At 35.0% G+C, this 25,415-nt stretch overlaps 1 protein-coding gene across 1 annotated transcript in view; it reads left to right on the top strand.

Annotated features, from left to right (window-relative positions):
* LOC103603107 (coiled-coil domain-containing protein 85A-like) overlaps positions 1 to 19,949 on the top strand; it is a 142,521-nt gene extending 122,572 nt beyond the window's left edge. Inside the window, exons 3-6 of the mRNA XM_008587581.1 lie at positions 5,351 to 5,485; positions 9,246 to 9,365; positions 12,892 to 12,990; positions 18,079 to 19,949. Coding sequence (XP_008585803.1) covers positions 5,351 to 5,485; positions 9,246 to 9,365; positions 12,892 to 12,990; positions 18,079 to 18,168 — 444 coding nt within the window. The 3' untranslated portion in view covers positions 18,169 to 19,949. The remainder of the gene's footprint in view (positions 1 to 5,350; positions 5,486 to 9,245; positions 9,366 to 12,891; positions 12,991 to 18,078) is intronic.
* Positions 19,950 to 25,415: the final 5,466 nt, after the last annotated feature.

Here is a 25,415-nt window from a genome sequence, read left to right as displayed (position 1 = left end):
TTTTTTCCGTGTCCGGCAACGGATCGCAACCCTCAGTGTTGCCCCCGTACCGGACCGGGACCAGCAACGGGATCGCAGCCCTTGGTGTTGCTCCCGCGCCTCGCTCAGCCAGTGAGTGGGAACCGGTCTGTATGTGGGATCTGAACCCTCGGAGGGAGCGCCGCCGCGCTTCCCAAGCGGCGCACCACAGCAGTGCGCCACCGGGCCGGCCCTGAATTTTTCATTTTTTAAAAAATTCCATTTTCTTCATTAGTAAATGAAACACTGTAAAGGATTTTTCTAGGTTTATTTCTTTTTTTTTTTCCCTTTTTGTCTTTTTTACTGACCGGTAACGGGATCGCAACCCTCGGTGTTGCGCCCGTACCGGGGACCGGCAACGGGATCGCAACCCTTGGTATTGCGCCCGCACCGCGCTCAGCCAGTGAGCGGGAACCGGTCTCCACGTGAGATCTGAACCCTCGGTGGGAGCGCCGTCGCACTCCCAAGCGGCGCACTCTCCAGTGTGCCACCGGGCCAGCCCTCTAGGTTTATTTCTTAGGTAGTTTTCTTCATTGCAGAGACCACAAATCAAATTCTGAGTGACCATCCTTTTGCAATTTGTATATTTTAGTTAGTGTATAGTATTGGACATTTCTTAGTAGGTTTATTTCTTAGGTAGTTTTCTTCATTGCAGAGACCACAAATCAAATTCTGAGTGACCATCTTTTTGCAATTTGTATATTTTAGTTAGTGTATAGTATTGGACATTTCTTAGTAGTTTTTTATTATTCCTAAGGAACAATAACACTTTATGGATTCCCCCAAATTTGGATGTGTAAAAAAGTTAAATTGTCTATTTTTTTGCAAAATTGGTTTTTGTTCTTTTTATTTACATATGTAGCTCATTAAGAGTGATAAATAAAAGAGAAACTGTCATGTCTTAGAGAAACTTGTGCATCCTTAAATAAATAGATGAGAACTAGTCATTATTATAATGGTTATAGTTTGAAGGGAAAATGTTCCAGATGTAGTGGTTGAAAACCCCATGCCAAATTCATGTTTAGGTATAGGGGAGTGTATACCCTGTTGGAATTTGGAAAACCGTCCAGGCTCTGAACCATGGAAGTCTTGAGACCACAGGCTCTGACTCATGCTAAATCCATCCAAGTGCCCATGTGAGAATTAGTCGCTCTTCCTCTTTTCAAAGTCAGCAAGGTGAAAGTCTCCAAGTCAGACTGACTTATAGTTATTCGTCTGACTTTAACCAGAAGTCACATCTTACTTTCTAATATTTTATACTGAAGATTTCTTGGAGGCTTTCTCTCTTAATCTTTCAAGATGAACTTTTATCTGTATTGTCTGAGGTTTGCTGCGATGACTGGTCACTAAGGAGTACAGCCTGGATGGCCTTGTTTTCCTTCCTCTTATCACTGAATTTTCACTTTTCCTTTTTCCTCACAAGTTTCAGAAGTACTTCCTTTTCCACAAAATCCTACAATATCCCCCTTAGAGAGGTTTCCAGAGTTTTAGAGGAATAATTGACTGTTGTACAGTTGTATTGAAACTTTTAAAGGCACTCAGTGATTCTTAATTCTTGACTTTCATCCATTTGCTTGTCTACTTACAAGTGTACACTTTTTCTTTTTGATTCACATCACACGATTATGTATATGAGTTACATAAATGGAATATTTATGAACATTTAATAATTTTATAATTTCAAAAATAATTCCAGTTTGATGACAACCAGATTATTGGAGTATCATTGGATTTAATGAGACAGCGGACCTAGTTCTACATGGCTTATACTCTCTTCTTCATATCTTATTTAGGGGAATAAGCTGTGCAACCCTTTAATTTGGGTGGTTACTTTAGTTAAGTAATAAAACAATGGATCTGAGAGATGGAGGGTACAAATCTCTCAGTTTCCTGTAACTTTTGCTCAGTTCTGAAGACTATTATATTACTGGCCATTCTTGTTTATATGGTGGATAAAGTTCAGGGTGAAAGCAGGCTGGACAGGATAAGACTCATACCCACCCTTGTGAAGTTATAATAGTGATTAGTGTCATTTTCTTATTTTTGAGAGGAAGCTCAGGTGTATCTCCTCTGAATTTAAAATAGTGATGGGATTATTTTATTATAAAAAATATAGATTTGGTCTATATGAGGAAGATCGATATTCACTGAAGTACCTAAGCACATACAATTGTTTACTTTGAAAATAATAATCATTTTAAGAAAAATATTAAAAACACAAGACATCTACTTTTTTCTTTTGTTTTACTTCATGTTCAATAGCAAAAAAATCAAGACATTATTATAAATTTTTGAAAAATATTTTCTTATGTAAAGCAAAAGAATGAAACTTCCAGAGTATTAATTAAAATAATTTTGCTAAAAATAGCAATAGCTAAAACACAATCATACAATAGCAAAAAAGACAACTTAATCACAGTAGTTTCATCTTGACAATTCTCTTATAATGATTTTACTCAGCAAGACCATAAATAATATATTTTCTATTTGTTTAGATGATCTTTTAAATTTAAATGGCTTCACTTTTCTTCCTTAATGCTGAAGAAGTCAATTATTGTAAGGACAATAATAAAAAATTTATCAAATCTCAATTTGCATTGAAGATCTTCTAGATATGCAATAAGAAGCATAAAAGTACTAATATAATGTATCTTCTTCAGTGATATTAGGAATACTTCCATTTCCTGACAAAAGGTATTTGCTTACTGCATTAGGATTCAAGATTTCTATAATGAGTACTTAGCACATAGACAGTAATCTGTAATTTACATCCCACACAATCTTGATGTGGAACATTACTCCACATTTAGGATGGATGATCCTAGTTTCTAAAATAATTTGTGGATCATGACATAAATCTCTTTATAAAGTGGCTGACAAACACACAAATTCCTATGGGAATGTTGGGTCATTTAGGTATTCTTTTTTATAAATTTGGAATTTTGGAAAACTGCAGAAAACAAAAGTAAGTAAAACAAAATTCTTTAGAAAATAGAAAGTGACTTTCTTAAGACTGTTTGGAATTATTCTCCCAGTTGATGGCCATAATATGGTTCCCTCATTTTGGGCTCTAAAGTTGCCAGAAACAGCTCCAATCACCAGGTTACTGAAGGTTTCTTATTTTTATGAAGCTGTCTTCAAAAAATACTGGGATTGACAATTGTAGAGCTGGCGAAGAGCTAAGCCTTCATTAGTGTATAACTACCATTCAGATGTTGTTTATTTGAAGGTCAGAAATGATGGCTGGCCCTGAATACATTTTTCCATGTACCTGGATTAAGAAAAAAAGAAGTTGCTAATATGACTATAAAGTCAGTAATAATCCTGATTCTAAAAGAGTAGCTTTTCCTTTAAAATGGTTATTTTATCAACTAGTTTATTCTTCCACAAAAATCTGGTTCTTATGTATTAATACTATTCTATAATATATATTTCATATATTTAAAAAGAACCGTTTCCAAGACTTAAATGTATAGCTATTATTTTATGTTGTATCTACTTTCTAAAAGTGAGAAAATATTGTTCATTCACTACGTAGTAGCTAAATGGCTGCTTTTTCCAGGAGGCTTCTAAACGGTTGCAGATGCAAATAAAAAAGCTTATTACCATTGCCATGAAATCTAAGGATTACATTATGATGGAGAGGCATTGGTATTTAGCCTCCTCATTAAGGAAGAATGAAAATAGGAATCCCTACATGTTTTACTTGATTGTTGAATCGGAAAAGCATAAGGTCTGAAAGATGCATAAGTCATGGAAAGAACGAAATCCAGATGATAGATCTCCTTATTTGTAAAAGTAACTATAAAATTTGCATTACTCATTAATGATCATTTCAGAAATAGCAGTATACAGACTGGGTTGGGAGATGAATTTTAAGACATCAACAATATTAAAAGTTGTTGGATAAAATTCTTTTGATGATGGAAATAAATTAGACACTTAGACATGAAATAATTACTAAAAGAACAATGTTCAAACTAGTGTTGCTATGATGAAATTGTCATTGTGGCCCAAGTGCAGATATATAATTTTCTCTATTCTATGTGAGGAATAGAGTATGTGTGACTTATTTGATAGGTAACTGGCGCTGATTTCATAGATTCAGAAGAGTTTTGTGAGTACCAAGTGCTGGTAGTCATTGCTTCTCTTTTTTTAATTTGCTTAAGACTGTGTTGCCTTTTCTTTATTGTTCCCCCTACAAAAGTTAGAGTGTAAATTATACTAGTACTATTCAGAATAGAGCACTAACTTCCAGGAAAATGAATCAATGAGAACTAGAATATTATGTTCTCATTTTTTCAGTCTCCTAAAATTAACCTCAACATTTAGACACTAGAAATTTTGGACCATTTTGCAGATTTTCCATAATTTATAAAAGTATTTTCTTATTTCTTGGGACATAGCATTCTTAGTTAAAGGTCTTAGTGAAAGTTATCAGGAAAAGAAAATTATGTTCAAGTAAGTTCATTTTGCTTCTGATCATTTTAATAGGATTATACAGTTTTGTCATGGAAAAAGCTGAAATTTAGGAGAAAATTCTTTGTATTTTTTAAATTTTAGTTACTTGATATCTCTAGTTCCAACGAATACAGAAATTTGGGAGTTAACCGATTAATAAAAATTTTGATAATTATCTGTATTTCCTATGTGAAATAGTTATTTTAATGCAATGGTAACCTGTTAGCTAATTATATACTCTTAAGTGTGGGGAAATTTTATTGAAAATTTGATGCAGTGTCAGTTTTTCTGATTATTATTGAATATGGATGTCCAATTTGTGTTTCTTAGCAAAAGGGCATAGTGTTTCCAGTTGTATTTCAAATAATTTCTGTTAAATTTTGAAGTTATGCACTTCAAATACTTGGAAGACTTATGGTGATTATTTCTCACAGGTAAAACCCGTGAAATAAAGTTGTTTAAATAGCTTCAAGGTTTTTTTTCTGTAATTTTAACTTTATCATCTTCTTTTTGATAGTTTGAGAATGTAGTTTTACCTTTGCCATAAACTTTTAAAAAAGTCAGTATTAGCTGTAATACTCAGGACTTCAGATGGTTTTTATTTTTATAACTTTATCATCTTCTTTTTGATAGTTTGAGAATGTAGTTTTACCTTTGCCATAAACTTTTTAAAAAGTCAGTATTAGCTCTAATACTCAGGACTTCAGATGGTTTTTATTTTTATTTTTTTCCCTAGTTATAGGTGCATGTTACAGCTTGCCATTGTGGTCATTGTGGTTCATTTCATTAAGCTTCTTGTTCTATCTGCTTTCTTGAGACTTGGGAAACAGTATTTTTCTGAGTGATTGTACCATATTGTTCCAAATATAAGGCCACCCAGAATAGAAGGCAACCTCCAACTAGAAACAGCTCAAATATGGAGAAAGGCTGGGGGCCCAGAGCCCGGCGGGTCTTGCAGTGGTGGCAAGGGTGCCGAGGAATAGGACGATGCCTGCCCACTCTCCCGGTGAGTGAAGACAAGTCAGCTGGCTGCATTTGCTTGTGCATAACCAGATGGCTTCTGCTGCTAGAGGAAAAGTTATACTGGGGGGGGGTACAGAAAAAGTCCATGAGCATGTTAGAAAGTTGCTGTGTGTCTAAACCTGGGAAAGGAGGATGGGAGTAGTCTTTCTCCTCCTAAACAGTCTTCTTCAATGTGTTTTTCCTGAACCTGTGGGTAAAATTTGAGCAACACTAACCAGGAGGGAAGAACAAAGGTACCCTGGATCTTTCATGTAAAGGAGTTTAAAAGGTCAATGGCCATGAAAATGAATTGTTAACACCATCAGATGTCTCTACGCCAGCCCAGAAAATGATTTCTTGCCCTTTCAAATTGAGAGTTGATGCATGCACCACTATGTGATCATGTGTAGCTTGAAAATAAGCAACTCAAGCTGGGAATCACATTTCCAATTCATTAAGATTTCTTCTTTTTAAATACCCTCTCCCTGAGCCAGCTCAGTACAATTTAAATAAACAGGTTTACTCTTACTGAAATAAACTCGAAGGGGATGTTTAAAATCATTTGGTTGGGGCCGGCCCAGTGGCGCACTGCTACAGAGCGGCGCTCCCGCCAAGGGTTCGGATCCCACATACAGACCGGCGGCTCACTGGCTGAGCGAGGTGCGGGCGCAACACCGAGGGTTGCGATCCCGTTGCCGGTCCCGGTCTGGTTCGGGCGTGACACTGAGGGTTGCGATCCATTGCCGGTCACGAAAAAAGACAAAAAGGAAAAAAATAAATAAATAAAAAATAAAATAAAATCATTTGGTATACTGGCATTTTACTTAGTAGCATACTTTTAAAAAATAGTTTAGTGAAAATGTATTAGTCAACTGAGAGTGTATATCGATTGAACCTAGATAATTCTCAAAATATTGTTCTTATTCAGCTAAGCACATAGAAAACTAACCTTTTATTTTATAGTATTAAATCCAGTTTTCTAGATTATAACAGAATCAAGCACCTCTTAGAACAGGAAAACTATTTTAATACCTGTTGGTGCTAAATTTTACCAGGCAAAGTATTTATTTATTTGGTTACCTTTGTGGCTTCACAAAAAACACCTCAAATAAAAATGTTGATCTTTCTTGTTGGTTACTAGCTCATGGCTCTCAGAGCTAATTTGAAGTAGAACTTTAATCCCCAAATGATATATTTTCCCTCACTGTATGAGGGTACTTCAAAAAGTTCATGGAAAGATTTGTTTTATCTTTTAATTCTATTTTTCCATGAACTTTTGAAATACACTAGTATACTCTAGGAAAGATCCTATTGTACCCCCACCCCCTTTTTTTAAAAGTAAACTGCTTTTAATTTGTTTGTTTCTGAATAGATGTGCCCAGGATAGGACTCTCCTTAAGTTTAAACAATGCTAAATGGCCCAGATGATTTGGTTTATGGAGGCTATTTACATTTATTTTGGAAATTCTCCTAAGCCAAAGTGTTCTGACAGATAGAGGCCGCAGGTCCAAGCAAAATCATGCCGGTACTGATATACCTACATTTTTGACAAGAACCTCTGGAAGAGGACTGGGCAGAAAAGGGTTTGAAAGGAAGAACTGGGAGGAGGTAGCCCAGAGCAGGAAGGATTATTGCCGCTAAATTAGCTTACCAGTCAGAGAAAGAACGGCACTGCAATGATGTGTCCTCAACGAGAGATTTGAAGTATACTCTGAGATTTGAAGTATATGACCTGAGAAGTCTTTCCAGAAGGGATTATAAGGATGGTACAAGGAAGAAAAGAGAACAGTAGAGGATGAGGGTTATTCCAAGAAGAGAACTTCCTTTATAACTTCTTAGTTTTGGAACCATTTAATCTCTGCAGAGAAAGATGTCCAAAATTTGGTGGTGGGGGGAGAGTATGCCCTGTAACCATCTTTAAACTTCGAATAATTTCCCTTCTATTATTTATGTAAGCCATAATTAGGTCTGATTTGATCTGATTTACAAATACAGGAAAATAAATTTTATAATTTATTTTTTTCCAGAGGGGGTTGGGGCTGTTATAATTGGCAGTCCTGTGTTATCACCTGCTATTAATTTAAGTATTAGTAGTAATGGAGGACAGAAGCTGATGTCACCTAAGTGTCACATCCCTGTTGGCTAGTGATGGTGGGGGCAGGAACTGATTAAATGGCACAACTCCTTGAGCAGGGGAGAAAATATGGCCTCAATAGGCGTGCAAGATTGCAAGGGGAGACTTTAAAGACAAAGGAAGAAATGACAGCAACAGGGGAGGGGGAAAATATTCCTAATTGCATAAATAATAATCTTTGTAAAAATCAATGGGGATTGTTAATTTCTCCATAAATACCATGGTTTGCATACAATACATGCCGCTAAGTGTTGTTGTGCACAATTTTTCCCCGCCCATCCCTAAAATGTACAACATAAAAGCTCCCTGAAGATGCTGCGAATTAATATCCCAAGCCACTGGTGTTTCTCCCTTTATGAATTCACATATAATACACCTTCATTGGCTCCTACTTGGTATTAAGTTGACAGGATCAACTTAAATGGAGGCGTTGTTAATCTATTAGACATGACAAAATCTGTGGATTTGTTAATGGGGAGAAATTAAAATCTCCCAGACCCTCTAAGAGTGTAATGATGGACATAAAAACAGATTTGGAAAATTCCCATTTGACTTTTTTTTTAGGAGAGTGGATAATGACTGTTCTCTTTTTCTTTGCTGATCCATTAGTCTTTCCCTAAGCAAAAAGGATATACCTCTGATAGAAATCCCCAATTCTTCCCCCAAGCAAAAAAGTGTAGACCCTGATGGATGACTGTGGCCCGTATCGTTGTTAATCTATTAGACATGACAAAATCTGTGGATTTGTTAATGGGGAGAAATTAAAATCGCCCAGACCCTCTAAGAGTGTAATGATGGACATAAAAACAGATTTGGAAAATTCCCATTTGACTTTTTTTTTAGGAGAGTAGATAATGACTGTTCTCTTTTTCTTTGCTGATCCATTAGTCTTTCCCTAAGCAAAAAGGATAGACCTCTGATAGAAATCCCCAATTCTTCCCCCAAGCAAAAAAGTGTAGACCTGATGGATGACTGTGGCCCGTACGGGTCAAATTAATCATGCCCATGTTCTGATTTCTCACCAAATAAGTTGAAGAATCACTAAACTAAAAATATGAAATTTGTGTGTTTTATTTTTCATTTTTAAAAATGCCAAAAAATGAGAGAATCATTTTTTGAAGAAAATGTTAAATTTGGTTAAATCTCTTTGGAAAATGCTCTACTATAGGTCTTTCCCTCGAAGAAGGGTTTACGAGACACAGTTTTTCCAATGCAAGAAAGTGATGTGTCTGCCTTTTCTGAGAACTATGGAATGTGGCATTTCGCTTGCTGAGTGAGCATGTTTAACTCAGCTGTGGAGTAATTCATGCATTCCCTACTCTTGAGTATCTTTAAGTTTCAGAAATCATTCTTGCAGTGTTCTTAATGACTATTCCTTGAGGGGCATTGCTCTTTTTGGTAAATCAGGGGCGACATCTATATATGTATAGCCATGTGTCTTGGTTAAGTTTTCTTGCTGATCAAGCAGCAAGTGTATTCCAATTAACAGGTTGACAGCATGTTAGGATAGGCTAGAAAAAATAACAAAATGGCAAATTCTCATTTGGCAGTGACATTGAATATTGAATAACATCGATGTAGTTATAAACGACTTTTGTTTTAATAACAAAGTTGTTGATTTTCTACTAAGGGTTCTTTTAGGTTGTCATCAGGGGCTGATGGGAGTAACAGTTCACCCAACTCTCCAGCTAGCTTCAGTGGACATACCACACCTTCTCAGCAGCCTGAACCTGTGGTACATTCTCTTAAGGTAACCGACTGTGTGCAACCATTTATTCCAGAACTTCAGTTGTGTTGTGGCTTGTTCGCTGTATTCTGGTAGTCCTCACAGTCTTGCTTTAACCATGGATACTTTATTTTTTGACCCCTTATGGTATAACTTTTTTATCTTAATTTTTGAAGTATGATTTTTAATTTTTTTAAACTAACAATGGGTACTTATGGTTGAATCTCTAGTTTTATCATTTTGTTTTGAGTAATGTGATTCATATCTATCTGCATCAAAGTTGAAATATGTGCATGTATATCCATATGTGTAAAATATTGTTATAGGTATTTTATGTGCAATGTTTGTAGCATGGATGTCTAAAATGCAGGGAATTAATAGTTTGGTCAAAATAAGGAAGGATACCATATTTTTCTTTCTTTATGTAATTGAAGTACATTGTCCAACTTACTAAAAGAAAGTATTAAAGTAAACAAAAACCTACTCTTTCCTCCACTAAGTAGAAATTAGGTCTTTACACTAGCTAGTGCTTCTTTATAGAGTATTAGAAAATAGATATATGGTCTTATTCATAAAGCTGATTTATTTTTGGCTTTTACTTCAGATTCTGCAATGACTTCACAAAAATTTGGCTGAAATTTATCATTTATCTATTTTCTTTACCAATAATCAGCTTTCCAATAAATAAATTTAGTAATAAGTACGCACCATAGTAAAAATTAATAAATACAAATGTAAATATTTACCTATCTAAGAGAAGAAACTGATGTAGGCAATAAAAATCATCTTAAAAACTGAGACAGTTCCTTGAAAAGTTATCAATTTCAAAGTATGAAGCAGTGTCCTTCAAATTTATCTGTAATTCCTAACACGTAGCCTTGATCAAACCTTTCTGAGCCATAAAGTAGGTAGAGTGCTTCAGTTCTGCTTTTGCCACATGAGTTTCCTAACTTTTCTTAAAATTGTTTCAGTTTCAGAATGATTTATCATATGACTAACTGAAGATGCACTCTTTTGGAGTGGGCCACGTTTTATGTGGCATCATAAAGCAAATAAGTAGATGAGAATGTCAAAGTATTTATTTGGTTTTGTGATGATTTAGTTTTAGAAGATTTAGCTTTCTAAGTGTATTTTGCTTTAGCTTATACAAAATGAGTTTGCTTTTCCCAAACATATGCTGATTGCTGATGAGGAAAGGAGAACCCTGCTGGTGGCCAGTGGCAAGCACTAGGCGTTTCCTGTCTTGGTTGGGATAATTCACAAAGTGAGCAATTGAAAGGAATTCTTGGGGAGGCACAACCAGTATGAAGGGCTCTGATCTACATCCAGTGGGTGTTTGTTTATTGACTGATGGACATCTCATTCTCTGCTGCAGCATTTGGATGAACTTTAGCACAAATCAGGCACTAGCAAACTAAAAAGTATTTTATAATTGGAAAATAGACCAGAGATCAGCTTCAATCTGTAGTGTCTGCATATATTCCAAAAGCAACACTTTGCCCAGCAGTACTGTTCAAACTGTTTGAAAGCTGTTTCGGCCTGCTGCTGTATTAAATGGCAAGTACAGTTTGAATTTGATCAGCATAGTGAGTCACATTGAGATCTTTCCCAGCTTTCTCAGTGCAGCTGTTAGTGTGGCCTAAAAGGCAGGGGAGGGTAGAGAAGAGCTCCTCAATTTTCTCTGAATTCATTCTCTAATTTTCATATAAAATTTTTTCTCAAGAGAGGGAGATATTATGTTATAATCAGAACACATAAGTGTCCTCCATTGGCAGATGGGTGATACTAAGCAACTGAAGCATCTTTATTGGATAACTGGAGGCCCTTGAATATAAAACGTGTTTGTGTCCATGAGTTAACTGTGTCGTGAAACATAAATATGTGCAAACAGTCCTCAGGAAATGCATCTTAAGCTCTCAATGTAAAACAAAATGGCCACTTACTCTGTTTTGTTTTTAAGAGCAACCTCTCTAGAGCTGATTCATATCATGAGATTTTTCTGCTCTGAAAGGAACAATTAGAAAAATGGCTCAGTTTCTCACCTTCTTATGGATTTCAGAGAAAACTCTAGACTTTAATAAACTCTCTGGTCATGGTTTGTGGGGGAGTGTGGTAAATTAGTGTGAGAAATTAGCCCATTTGTAATAACACCATATTTTTCTTGCTTTAAAATTCATTATAACTATTAATTGGAGCTTCACTTCATTTAGTAGAAATTAGCTGATTTGAAGTACACCTCTTGGAGGTACATTACAAATCAAATTTGTAGGCAAATGAGCTTGTTCAAGGAGCTCTTTAAGTTTTCTGTGAATATTCTCTGAGCACAGTCAATAATTTCCTCTAAGTACATGAAGAATGTGAATTGACTCTAATCTGGGGTGAGTATCAGAACTTTCAAGAAGTGATATCTATAGAGTAATAATGGCTGGGAGTTTTGAATTAACAAGAGAGTAATTTGTAAATTAGATTTTTTATTATATGATTGAACTCTGGTTAGTCTCAGATGGTATCTATGAACTTGACCTGAAGGTCCCACTTCATGCTTAAGTCATTTACTTTGGCTCAACTGTTCATTGGTGCAAATTCCCAGGTGGCACATTTAGATGTGGCCATCAGCATTGACCATGACAACAACAGAACAGAATGTTTTATAGCAATCTCACAGTTCGGTGTGGATTCTATAGGAACTTTTAGGAAAAGCATTATTTTTTATGCTACATTAATGCTTTGGTTTATAGGCTGATACAGAGAAAAATAACAACAGCAGTAAAAGCCAAAGTTTTGTCCCCTTTTGTACTATAGAAAGTATCCACATGTAAACTTTAGACAATTTAAAGGAGTATTCTTTTTAATTCATTTGGGGATAATGTAGGGAAGTTGAAAGATAGGCCTTTAAAATTGTTTAAAAGCATTTTATCCTCAGACATTTGACTCCAATGAAAAATATTTAAGTGTTACTCAAATATTTTTGCTCTAAGGAGCCAGTGTTTCTCTTGCCACTATCAAAGAGCCATCTCCATATTCCTTTCTTTGGCACTAGGAACACATCCAGGCAAAAACTGCAAGGTCAGTAGTTCTTGTGTGCATATTCCTGGGTGCTGACCAGTTTCACCTGTCACTATTATTTTTTAGTTATCTTTTCCATAGGCCATGTCTACATATCATTTGGACTGTTTGGCGTATAATTAATTATACTGCTCATCATTACAATGGAGCAAGAGTTATTGACTGTCTCCAAGTGGTTGACACTGTCCTGTTATCTTAATGACCAAGTTAAATGCTTCTAATTATTTTAGACATTAATGAATTCAATTGACTATTAGTGATGCAGTGGATTGCTTTTAATGGCCATTTGTAAATCAAGTAGAAATTATCCCACATGGATTTCAGAACAATAGACTATTTTGAAAAGATTATGCCATGTATTAATCCATCCTGATATGCAGACACCCAGAAAAAGTTTTACAAAGTGGAGCTCCTTGATGGTTTTATCATAACTAACAAGTTTTTTTTCCATGTGAAATTTGCTTTTCTTTTTCAACAAATCCAGGTCTTGGATGTTCAGGAAACTATAGATCGTCAACAGGGTAAAGAGTATGAACATGACCTTAGTGAGACAGAAAAAGCTATAGTCAGAGAAATGTGCAATGTAAGTTTAATGTGCTTTATTTTGTATTCTGTGTTGAAAGCCTCATCTCAGCTTAGTTATTGCCTTATGAATACCTAGTTTTTAAAATGCTGACCAAATGTCTTTATATTTTTGTATGAAAATAAAACCAATTTCCTTTGTTTTTATCTACAGTATGTTTTATTGCAGTTTTATTAACATAATAATCATATTACAAAATATTCAGGTCAGAGATGATCAGCCAATTCTGTATTCCAGAATGATCTATGAACATTTCTAAATATTAAATTTATTTTTTGTCTAAAATATGTGTTAGTAATTTTGGTAAAATAAGTGGGTTTCTGTTTCATATTTTTAAGAAGTTTTTTAAAGATCAGCGTTTAAAAACTTGTGATCAACAAAGAAAACACAACCTTCTTCAGATTTATTTGTAACTATTCTTAGAAAAAAATCAATCATCACCTTCCTAGGTAGCATTTGCTTAGTTATTCATACATATGATATGTGTTCTTCATGTCATGCAAAGTATTGTCTTTATCTTTCAGTTGTTGACACAAACTCAGAAATAGTAAGGTGAGATAGAGATGAACCTAAGAGAGAGAAATCGAAATCTGTCCATGAAGTCAGACAGAAACACAGTTAAAAAAAAAGTGTTATTTTCCTGATACATATCTAATATAATCATTATTGTGGTTCGGATTTTATTGTTAATCCTTGATTACATTTTAAATTTTTTGAGCCATATGCATGGGGTGTATCATTTAATCAAGTATACAACTGGTGAAGCTTTAAAGGGCTAAAGGGAATATTGTAAAGAAGCTATTTGTTAAATGCAAGAAATCATGGTAAAGCACTGATCATATTAAGCACTGATTTTTTAATTGGCTTTTATACTTACTATACTTTTATCCTCATATTCTTTTGGCTATTAGGGTATCAAAATTCCTTAGAAATACCCTTCCGCTTTAGGTCTATTAGGACCAGATATTCTCAGACACTTATCTACCTCCTGGAGATGTTTCTGGAATCCAGTAAATGTTGCACAATAAGTCCCATGGGCATTTTATGTGTGCTGGGGGGGAGAGTTTTAATCCCCTGCTTGCCTGTGTTGTGGCTGCTTTTTCTTTTGAGACTCTTTCCAAGTTAATTGTTTTTCTTTGCTGCATGTCCATTGTCTGTTTTCAAAAGGTCACTAGTTCTAGATATCATTATTTCCTAATGCACCACTGTTCACCTTCTGTAGCCTTTCAACCTGTGCTTAAGGTTTTCAATTTGAATATTTGCCTCACATAAATTAAAAAATTTGAGCCACAAAACCAGGGATGCTGTTGCTTCTCATCTGTTGACTATGGAATGAGAAATAAAGTTCAGACGACAGGAACTGTAGAACTAGAAGGGACCATAGAGGTCATCCTTCAGTGGTTCTCCAAAGAACAATGTGTGGGGCTTCTTTGTAATTCACATGTCTGAATTTAACATCAGACCCTGTTTCAGATATGAACTCCTTAGTAAAAACCCTAACACTCACATTTTATGTTTGGTAAATCTAAAAAGATCCAGATAATAAGTTACTTGCTCAAATTATTTTCTAATGAGCAGTGAAGTCAGGAGTATACCCAGATCTTTGAGGACCAGATCTTTCCACTTTCTCAAGTGTAGTAAGTCTGAAGACTTCCATTTTTTTCCCCAAAGAATGAAAAGCAGCATGTATTACAGAGAGGACCATCTCTATTGTGTTTAATGCGAGAATTTCCTTCCCTCCCTTTCCATTTTCCCTTTCCCTTCCCCTTTCCTTTCTGTTTTCCCTTTTTCCCTCCCTCCCTCCCTTCCTTCCATTTCTGGACATTAGAAAATTCATTTCTTAGTCTCAGAAGAAACCACTACTGGATTGGATCTAGATTAGTTTTGTGTCGATCTTTTTGTTTGCCCGTATTTCCAAAAATGCTTCAAAAGATATTATTAGATGGTGGTATTGTTCGCCATATAAGATAGTTTCAGATGTTTCCAATATGTATCGTCAGAGATAAAAGTCCGAGAGAGAGAAGGCAAATTCTTTTTCCTCCTTTCCTCCCTCCCTCCCTCCCTCCCTTCCTTCCATTTCTGGACATTAGAAAATTCATTTCTTAGTCTCAGAAGAAACCACTACTGGATTGGATCTAGATTAGTTTTGTGTCGATCTTTTTGTTTGCCCGTATTTCCAAAAATGCTTCAAAAGATATTATTAGATGGTGGTATTGTTCGCCATATAAGATAGTTTCAGAAAGCCAAAAGCTTTCCCTCCTTCTTTATTTTTAAAAGTTCTTTAGGCTACCTTTTCTAACTGTCCACTTTTGTCTTCGATCCCCAGAATCTGAGAAAAAAATGCAAACCAAGTGAAATCTGATTCTTAAGCACGCTTATATTTGGAAACAATTAAAAAGCCAAGAGAAAGAAGTGTTGATTTGAAGTAATATTTGTGTCACTATTGTAAATTATGTGAACGTCAAAAATTCATAGTGAATACTGGAGAATAAAGAAAAATGCAGATGGGAAGTCAATTTCATAGATAAGTAATTTCTTAGAAACTAGCGAAGATTTGGAAGCCTTGGTTCCTATTAGAGGAACTACAGTCATGTACCATATAATTACATTTTGGTCAACAATGACTGGATTGTATTTCAGAATATTATAAAACCATATTTTTACTGTACCTTTTCTGTGATTAGATATGTTTAGAAACACAAATACCATTGTGTTACAATTGCCTATAGTACTCAGTACAGTAACATTTTGTATAGGTTTGTAGCTTAGGAGCAATAGGCTATACCACATAGCCTAGGTGTGTAGCCGGCTATACCAGCTAGGTTTGTGTAAGCAGACCCAATGATGTTCACACCACTGCAAAATCACCTAACAAAACATTTCTTGGAATATATCCCCATTGTTAAGTGATGCATGACTATATATAATTTTAAAATAATGTCACAGAAATGTCTCATAATGGGATATAAGACTCAGGTAGAACTTAGAATAATAGAAGTTTTGCCATAGTTTCTGGTATTCCTCCTGGAGATAAGTTGCTGGCGTCTATACAGTGAGAAGACAGTTATCCATAGCACCATCAAGTTGATTAGTAAGCATGAAGCTAGTTATTCTCTTCCCAAATTCTGCTACAGAAATATACTACCCTCTAAGAAACAGTAAATCCTTATTTTTGTAGTAATGGCTTTATTTTAGGTTTGTCTGCTTGGTTTGTTTAAATTCCCTGAGGACAGTTGAAATACTTGACTGGTCGTGTTAGTCACATTCTCAAACACATACCTATACTTTTTTAGTCACTTTTTATTTATTCCTTTTTTAGTTAACAAGTCACTATTCCTGTATTCACCTTAGTACTGTTGTTTTATTTCAGAGTTCTGCCTTCTGTAAGAGTTTCTTTTCACCACCTAGTAATATCTGGGGTAAGGAGTTCTACACCTGAATACTTGAAGGGGAGTTGAGCTTTCGAGTTGTAACCATCTAGACCTTTGTATCTGTGATCCTTGTGAGGTCTTCCAGTCTATACTCTGCTTCTAAACCAGACATTCAGAACCTTCTGGTAAATGTAATTGTATTTAGAGGCTAGAAAGGGAAAGTCTGCAGCATCCTTTGGCTTCTTGATTCAGTGTTTGAACCTCTTCAGTCAATTTATTAAGCAATGAGACTTTCCTAACTCCCTACTGCATAGCTTCAGCTGTCCATTGCTATATAAATCCTCTCCAGATGTTTAAAGACCATAACCATAACTCCCTTTGAGGACAATAGGACATTTCTGCCATGTAGCTGTGTCTGTAAAATCATGAGTGGTGTCTGTGAAAGCATAATAGTTCTATTGGCTTATAAATGAAGGTAGACAGAACCCTATATTTTTCTGTATTACTACGAATGGTATTGGGTTTCCCTAGAGTATCCACTTGTATTTAAAAGCATAAATGAAACAAAACAAAAAAGAAACACAGACTGTGAATAATTAATGAATAGACAGGTTATGAGTTCATGTTAAAACACTGTAAATTTTTGTGCAGTTAACCAATCTGAACACAAACATTATAGTGAAACACTCTAGGAGGGTTATGGCTCTTATTGTGTATGTGCACAAACATGCACATGCCTGTGTGTGTATATTCCAATTAATGCTAGTATGTTGGTGTATTATTAGTGAATTCAGCAGTTTTACTTTTATACTTGATCTCACCTTTTGCTAATGTCCCTCTAAAATCGCCCAGTTTTTAGTATGTTGTAAATTGTATCTCTTTCAATGATTCCTGAACGTGTATTATTAGTGAATTCAGCAGTTTTACTTTTATACTTGATCTCACCTTTTGCTAATGTCTCTCTAAAATGGCCCAGTTTTTAGTATGTTGTAAATTGTATCTCTTTCAATGATTCCTGAACATTTTCTTAGCTTTTCCCTAGATTTGGATGTGTTCTGATTTGGAAATCTGAATGATCACACTATTTGCTAGCTAAGATTTGTGATGACTGAGCCCCACACTCTGCAGAGAAAGCCAAGTAAATGTACTACTGGCCCTAAGACTATCAGCTCAGGACTTACATAGCTCAAAAACAAAAGCCCCATCATTTCCCTCAGTGGATTAAAAACTTTGATGTCTTTTGTTATAGATGTATAATATAGGAATCAGGATGATCTTGCTAAGGGGTTCTTAATTCTGCTTACACATTAGAATCACTTTTGGGGGCATTTAAAAAATACAAATGCCCATGCCTCATCTCCACCAATAAAAACAGAATATCAGGGTGGGAGATACTGTTTAAGAGTTCCCCAAGTGCTTAGTGTGCTGCTAGAGTGGAGGACCACTCATGAAACTAGAGTAAGTTGGTACATCATTCTCTAATTTCGTCCCTGGTTGCTAACAAGATGTAGTGGCCCCATCTGCTAAACAGTTCTTGTGTTTCAGAAGCTTGTCATCACATTTTATTTTGTGTTTGAACTCATTCATGTGGATATTTTGTCTCTTGTCTTTGCACCCATCTTTACCCCCTCTCATAGTTCCCCCTTAAAAGCCACAAATCTGTATGGAAGAGGATAAATAAGATGCTTACTCCTTGCTTTTTGTTTTTTGTTTTAAGGTTGTATGGAGGAAACTTGGAGATGCTGCAGGTTCGTGTCCTGGAATTAGGCAACATTTGTCAGGAAACCAGTACAAAGGACCAATGTGAGAAACACTTTTTTTCAAACATGAGATCACCACTGCCAGAGAGAGATAAAAGAAGAGATGAAGAAAGAGAAAAGACTGGGTTTTCATAAACCTGGACTCATGGAATAACATAGAATGATTGTACATTGCACATATCTCCCCTCTAAAACCTTTAGTACAACTTCCCCCATAAAGCCGATATTTTATGTCTCTAACTTCAATGTCCATATTAAACAAGGTAGCTTTGAAAATCTAGAACAAGGTAGCTTTGAAAATCAATATTTTCATTGGAACTAAAATGTTTTTAACTCCCCAGATCTAAGATTGCAATTGGGAAACCACATAGTTGGAAGAGTCCAGTGGAGCCTCAGTGGTTTTGGTAGAGTTGACTAATTTATATAATGATGGTAGTTTTCTACCATGTTGTATTGAAGATATGAAGAGGTGTTTGCCAGCTTCCTGAGTTTGAGAGTTGGGCACCTACCTCTTATATTTCAATCAAGAAAATACTCGTTTCAGATGCATAATTAATTTGGAGGCAAGATAAGATTAGGTTTCTGGGTTGTGTTTTGACTTTTGAGGTGCTAAAAATACTATGTAAATTATTCTTACCAGCTAGAAGGGTAGCAAGACTTTGTAGAGTGTTTATCGGAGAGTACCATTTATTTCAATTGATCAAAATAAATCTATCTTTTTAATCTGGATGAGTTGCTCATATAGATGCATCTTGGGGACGTACCAACCTCCATATCTATTCAGTATATTCATTGATGTTAATATTAATAATTTCAACTAATAAGCGAGCAAACATAATTTTTCGAAGTGTTTCGAGCTGTGAAATGTCAATTTCTACGATTTAGTTTCTAGACATGCTGTATATTTAGTAAACTTCATGTAAACTTTAAAATACTGCACTGCATTTATGAAAAAGCTTTCTTTGCCTACTGCAGCTATCTTAACATTTTATGAAACTGGCGCATGCCCTTCATTATTGAGGCTAAAAGCTCTTGTTCAGATTGCTTGAGGTTTGAAAAAGAGGTGTGCTAGCTTTGCTTAGTTTATTTCTTATTTTCGGTATACATATGTAATATTAGAATGTGTGTATTGGAAATGCTACAATAGGTATTTTGTGCTTATCCAAATGCAATGATAGTTTTTTTTTGTATGAATGTGCAAGAGGCCTGTGACAGAATGCTACATTTTTACTGTAGTTTAAGATTATAAAAGTAGGAATGCAACAATTCCCAGTTTTCGAATATCTTCTAAACTACTGAGATTTAATTCATAGTAGATATTCTTTGTTGTTGTTTTTAAATGGACTTATTACACAGCGTATTAATTGTCATTGGTGGGGGAATGTGAAGGAATTTTGTTATACTTTAGAAAATGTTTCTGTGATGAAAATCCAGCCCTCTATTTTCAGAAAATATTTATGAATTAATTTACTATAGAATTATCTAATTATTGTAATTGGGTTACAGTTTAAGCCTCTCTTTATTTTAAAATGTTATATTTTTAAATATTATTACTCTGTAAAAGAAAATTGCTTGCTATATTTAACCTTCTCTCCTAGAAAAGTCTTCATCCTTAAATTGTTGTATTCCTACACTCTGAAAATTTAAAACAAGTTTTTGTGCCTGCAGCAGAGCCTGCAGAAGCTAATACAAGGGACATTGGTCTTTTGACAAAATACTTGTGTAAATTTTGATACTGTATTAAAACTATTTTTTTAAAGTTCTGCATAAAATTGAGTATCAAGTATATGTGTTCATCTTAGCAACGGTAATAAATTATTTAATCTCATGGTGTTCTTGTCTTCTTCAAAATGTTTTTCCCAAATTGAGTAGGCTTTGATAGTCCTTAAATATCACAATGCTCCTTTGTCATAATAGTAATACAGATGATTTATTATCCTAAATATGAAACAAAGACATGTTTTTAAATATGCTCATAATGGGGGATTTAATATTCAAAGATTCCTCAATTTGCACCATTCTTTGTTATAATGTATTTAAAAATTAAGAATGATATTTGAGTATTCAAAAATTAGTTTCTGTTATAAAATCCTCTCCTTTAATTCATATAAATTAAAGTGAAACTTAATTCAATTATTAATTTATTATTATTAAAACATTAGTCATCAGAAGGAAATATACTGGAGGAGAAATACTAAAGAAATGGAAAACTTGGCCTCTGTATTTAAGAAGCTTACATGTTATTGGGAAGGGTATAATACACACATATGACCAAGATATAAATAGGGGAACACAAACGCACATATGCCCAGATAAAGAACACACAAACTTCTTTGAAATCACTCATTGTGGACTTAGGCTTTTGACTCTTAGTATTAGCCCTAACTTTAGATAACAGAGTAGATGGACAGCCCAGGGCCTGAATCTTGCTGTCGTCCAATCTGTTTATCAATCAAAATGAGTGCCACCATTGTCACGTGACCAGTTCATTAGTTTATGATCTTATCTTCCCTGGGACACAGGTTAATTTACATATCTTGGCAGAATATTCTTACCAGCCTTGAAGCTGATAGACTGACAATCAGAATCTAAGCTTTTAAATGAATGCCTTTCACGTTTCTAGCACATGTTTAATGCACTGTAGAAAATTCAGATCATCTTATGTGACATCCAGTAAGATACTGACAGTCTAATTGGGATGATTGTTCCTTAGTTCAATGAACATTTAATGAATGCTTACCACTGCTGTAGTAGTAAACACAGCTTAGGTTCCTGACTCATAGTGCTGACTACTCTTGAGAAATATGTGGAATAGTAGTGTCTCAAATGCCAGCTGGAGCTTTCTTTATTCTTGAGATCTTGCTTCAATCATCCATTTTCTTGATCTGAGGAAGCAGTAAGCTTCCTAATGATACCCACTAATTTCCAGAGTTTGTACTCTGTGATAAGCTTCCTGTCACCTCATCTCCCCTCTACCTAAGAGGCAAACCGATTTCTCCATTAGAATCTTTGGTATCCATTTCTGGAAAGGATCTGCCTACCTCAAGCTGGCTTATTCAAGGTAGATTCCCAACAAGCTCAAGACATTTCTATGTGAAATTTATATATTGACCTCTAGAAAATAAAGATTTCTTCATCCTGTTACATAATTAAAGATAAGTTGAACTATATGAAATGGCCAATATTTGACCATCTTTGAACTGTGGTTCAACTTCATATGATGAAGAGTTTTTTTTTTGATGGGAATTAGAGAGTAAATACAATAGGAGTTAGAGAAAAGAGTGTCGGCCAATATTTGACCATCTTTGAACTGTGGTTCAACTTCATATGATGAAGAGTTTTTTTTTTTGATGGGAATTAGAGAGTAAATACAATAGGAGTTAGAGAAAAGAGTGTAATCACGTTAGAATTATCTTAAAGGATGCTGTATTAAGTACACCACTGACTAAGGAGTGTTTGACTTAAGAGGAATAGACTTTGGGTCAGCATGTTCAGCATTTGATTCACCAAGCCTCAGTTTCCTTACATGTGGAATGGAGATAACATGTATGCTACTGTGTTGTTGTAAGGTTGTTATTGTCTCTTTAATTCCAGAGTTCAAAGGTCCACACAGTGCATGAGGAATAATAGAGAGTCCACCAAGACATTGGAGACCAAGCCTTTCCTTTCTTATCCCAGGACATTTAGTTTTCTAGGTCTTGTTCTGAAGTTATAGCATACGACATACATCATAATTACCATGCAATGGATTCATATGCTAATCAGGAATGCAGTTTTATAGCAGCACAAAGGGTCTGAGTTTTCTTGGCCTTTGATTCTGTAGACCATTGTTGGGTATGTGTCAACCTTCATGAGCTTAATATAACATTTCAGAAAAGCCTTATAAAATCTGCTTTCCTTTGACCAAAATCTTGTTTAGGCAGGAATGGGTTTCTGACAGGTCAGATAAGTTTCTAGGGTACTTTTTCCCTTTATCATCACCATTCCCTAGGGTCAGTCTGGCTGTTCCATTAAGTAGTGAACACATTGACTGGCTACCCAGGATTCATTTTCTCTTCCTCCTTCCTAAGTGAGCCCTCATTTTCTTTAGAAACACACCCATCTTCCACACAGCCCTCTTAAGAGAATCAGGGGAAGCAGTTTCCAACTCCAGAGCTGAATCTTGACTGGCCTGAAGCCTTGACTCAAAGCAGCCTTGATAATCTCATTCTAGTTGCTAATGATTAGTTCAGAAACCCAGTATTAAGCCAATCAGCAAGCACATGGTGCTTGACTGGCCTGAAGCCTTGACTCAAAGCAGCCTTGATAATCTCATTCTAGTTGCTAATGACTAGTTAAGAAACCCAGTATTAAGCCAATCAGCAAGCACATGGTGTTACTATGGTCCGATGGTGGCCACATGACCTAACATTGGGAAGAAATTAAACTCTTAGGGAAGAAATTTTATTTCATGGGTAGGGGAGGGGCTTTTTTCTCTCTCTTGTTGGATGTACTAAGGAAGCGTTGTCTGCTGCCAGCAGCAATATTGGCTACCATTAGAGAAGTCATCCTAAGGAGAATGCATGCACACAGAAAAGGGTAGAGCCAAGACAACAGTGGAGAAAGTGAAACATTGATGGTTACCTTGAAAACATTGATTTCTCACTCTACTTCCAGACTCCCAAATAAGGAGATTAAAAGTTGCTTATTGTTTTAAACCGGTTTATTTTAGGATTCTGTTACTGACTGCCCAAACTCATACTCAATGAAATTGTTCACTTTAAATATTATGGATTGGATATATGGTCTCCTGATACTGCAAACTGGTGGATGAATGTTCTTTTATCTGATGATGGCTTAGTTTTATTACAAAGAACAAGGAGTGTGTTTAAACAACTGATCCCTTAACTGTAATAAAAGAAAGATTCTATATTGTTTTTATGTAATAGAATAAGAAGAAATTAGCAAGTGGTGCTTCACAGCCTTCCTCATGTCTTTTGCCTGCTTTTACTTTCCATCTATTTTGCTGCTCCTCCCTTGACCCCTCCATCCTCTAATCCATCTGGAAGAACAGGTAGGAAACAGTGCTGAGGCAGAGTCTCAACAGTAAAGGCAGACTGCATGTTGCAATGAAATGGGGAAGTGCAGAGCAAATGTCCCAGAGCAAGCTGTGCTGGGGACTGAGAAGAGTGGGGAAGAGGAGGCAGAGGGACCGGGGTAGTGGGTCTAAGCTGATGTGGATGAAAGAGTGCCCCTGGGAAGAAAGCGAAAGAATCCTAGGAGTATTAGAGTGTCCAAGAGTACAAGTGGACCAGAGATGCTAATAGGACTCTAAATTTGGGGGCTTCCCAATTTTTACAAATTATAAAATGTTTCAAAAGTATAGTGAAAATAGAGAATGCTTTAAGAAATGCTGGCATTTTGCTATATTTGATTCAATTTTAACAGAAAATATATTTTTAAAGTCCCTTTTGAACAGCATTCCTAATTTATCTCTTCAAATCCTAGAGGCAAAATCTATTCTTAAGTCCGTGTGTATCCTTTCCATTCATAGTTTTATAATTATAACATAAATGTGTGCATACAAATATACAGAACATTGTTCATGTGTTTTATATATTTACATAACTGTCATCCTTCTGCAACTATTTTATTCAACATTGTTTTTGAGATTTATATATGTTAGTTCATGTGGATCTAATTCATATATTTTAATTGCTGCATAATTTTTATGTCTTGATATCGTGTTCTCTTTCAATATTGACTCTCTTCTTTCATATGAATTTTAGAAATTAATTTTAAAAAATTTTTGATATTCATTTTTAAAAATTATTTTTTATTTATACAGATTTATGGGATACAGAGGAATTTTATTGCTTATCCATTTTCATAAAGAATCCTGCTTAGGAGTTTAGTTGGAATTGAATTGGATCTATCTATCTGTCTATGGAGAATAGGATACTGAGTTTTCACATCTGTTAGTCTTTAAATTTATTCAGGATTTTAATATCCTTTGATAGTGCTTTATAGTTTTATTAATGAAAGGTTTTACCCATTTTCTGTTAGATTTATTCCTAGATTCCTTATAACTTTTATTCATATTGTGAAAGAGATGTTTGTTTCTATTACATTTTTTCTAAATGGTTATCACAAATGTATAAGAACTCTGTTTATTTTCTTCTGTTGATCTTTTATCAGCTAATACTGGAGAACATTTATTTGTATATTCTGTTGAATTTCCAACATAGACAATCACAATATAGTTATAACTTTGTATTTTCCATTCTATTTTTATAGCTGTCCTTTATTATCATAGTGGTTAAGAGCACAGTCTTTGAAATTAGACTGCCAGGGCAAGCTTTATTAGATGTGTCACCTTGAGCTTTATACTTCAGAATTCTCAGTGTATAGGGCTGGCCCATGGCTCACTTGAGAGAGTGTGGTGCTGACAACACCAAGTCAAGGGTTGAGATCCCCTTACCAGTCATCTTTAAAAAAAAAAAAAAAGAAGAATTCTCAGTGTATAATGGGGATAATAAAAATCTCATTTACGTATTTTTGCAAAAATTAAATGAGTTATGTGTAAATCACTGGAAACATGCCTTCATATATAAAGAAACTTTCAATAAATAATGCTATTGTCATTACAATTTTTATTTTATTTTTATTATTGTTGTTATGGCTAAATCATATAGAGTAATGTATAAATAGAAGCTGTGATCACAGGTATCATATTTCCTTTTCTTTAAAAAAAATTCTGCTAAGCTAAAACCATTTTTTACCATGTGAGGTTGTCACATGTAGCTTATTTAAGTTTTGGATTAGATCTAAATTTTTTCTACCAAAAAATATTGTCTGTGTTAACAAATGCCCAACTATGAGTATAGATGGACAAGCTGTTCATCCAAAGGAAAATGGTAGATTGTTCATCAACTGCTACAAGAAAAGATCAGTTTATCCACCTACTCATCTGTTTTCTAAAGCATCTGGCACTTTCTTCAATGCATAGCCATATAAAAATTGTGTTTCAGTCACCCATCAGAGAGTATAACCTAATTTTTCTACCATCCACCTCTTAACAAAAGCCTGGCTGAGAAAAGTTTCTATTTAGGAAAAATAAGGTACTCACTACTTTGGTAATTTAAAACTGTCATTAAAACAAATTATTGTGCAACTTCACTCAGTTGCACTAAGTATTTAACCTAGTACCATTTTATGAAATGACCATGTGCTTACTATAAAAATGTTGCCAAGCATAATGTTCATTGATCAGTCAAGTCTCTTATATGCAATCCCAAATGAAAACTTCAGCCTG

Source organism: Galeopterus variegatus, unplaced genomic scaffold (assembly GCF_000696425.1).
Source record: "Galeopterus variegatus unplaced genomic scaffold, G_variegatus-3.0.2 Scaffold4454, whole genome shotgun sequence".
In the NCBI taxonomy this organism is placed as follows: Eukaryota; Metazoa; Chordata; class Mammalia; order Dermoptera; family Cynocephalidae; genus Galeopterus; species Galeopterus variegatus.
Note: the sequence above shows the minus strand (reverse complement) of the source record. Positions and strands in the feature narration are given on the sequence as shown.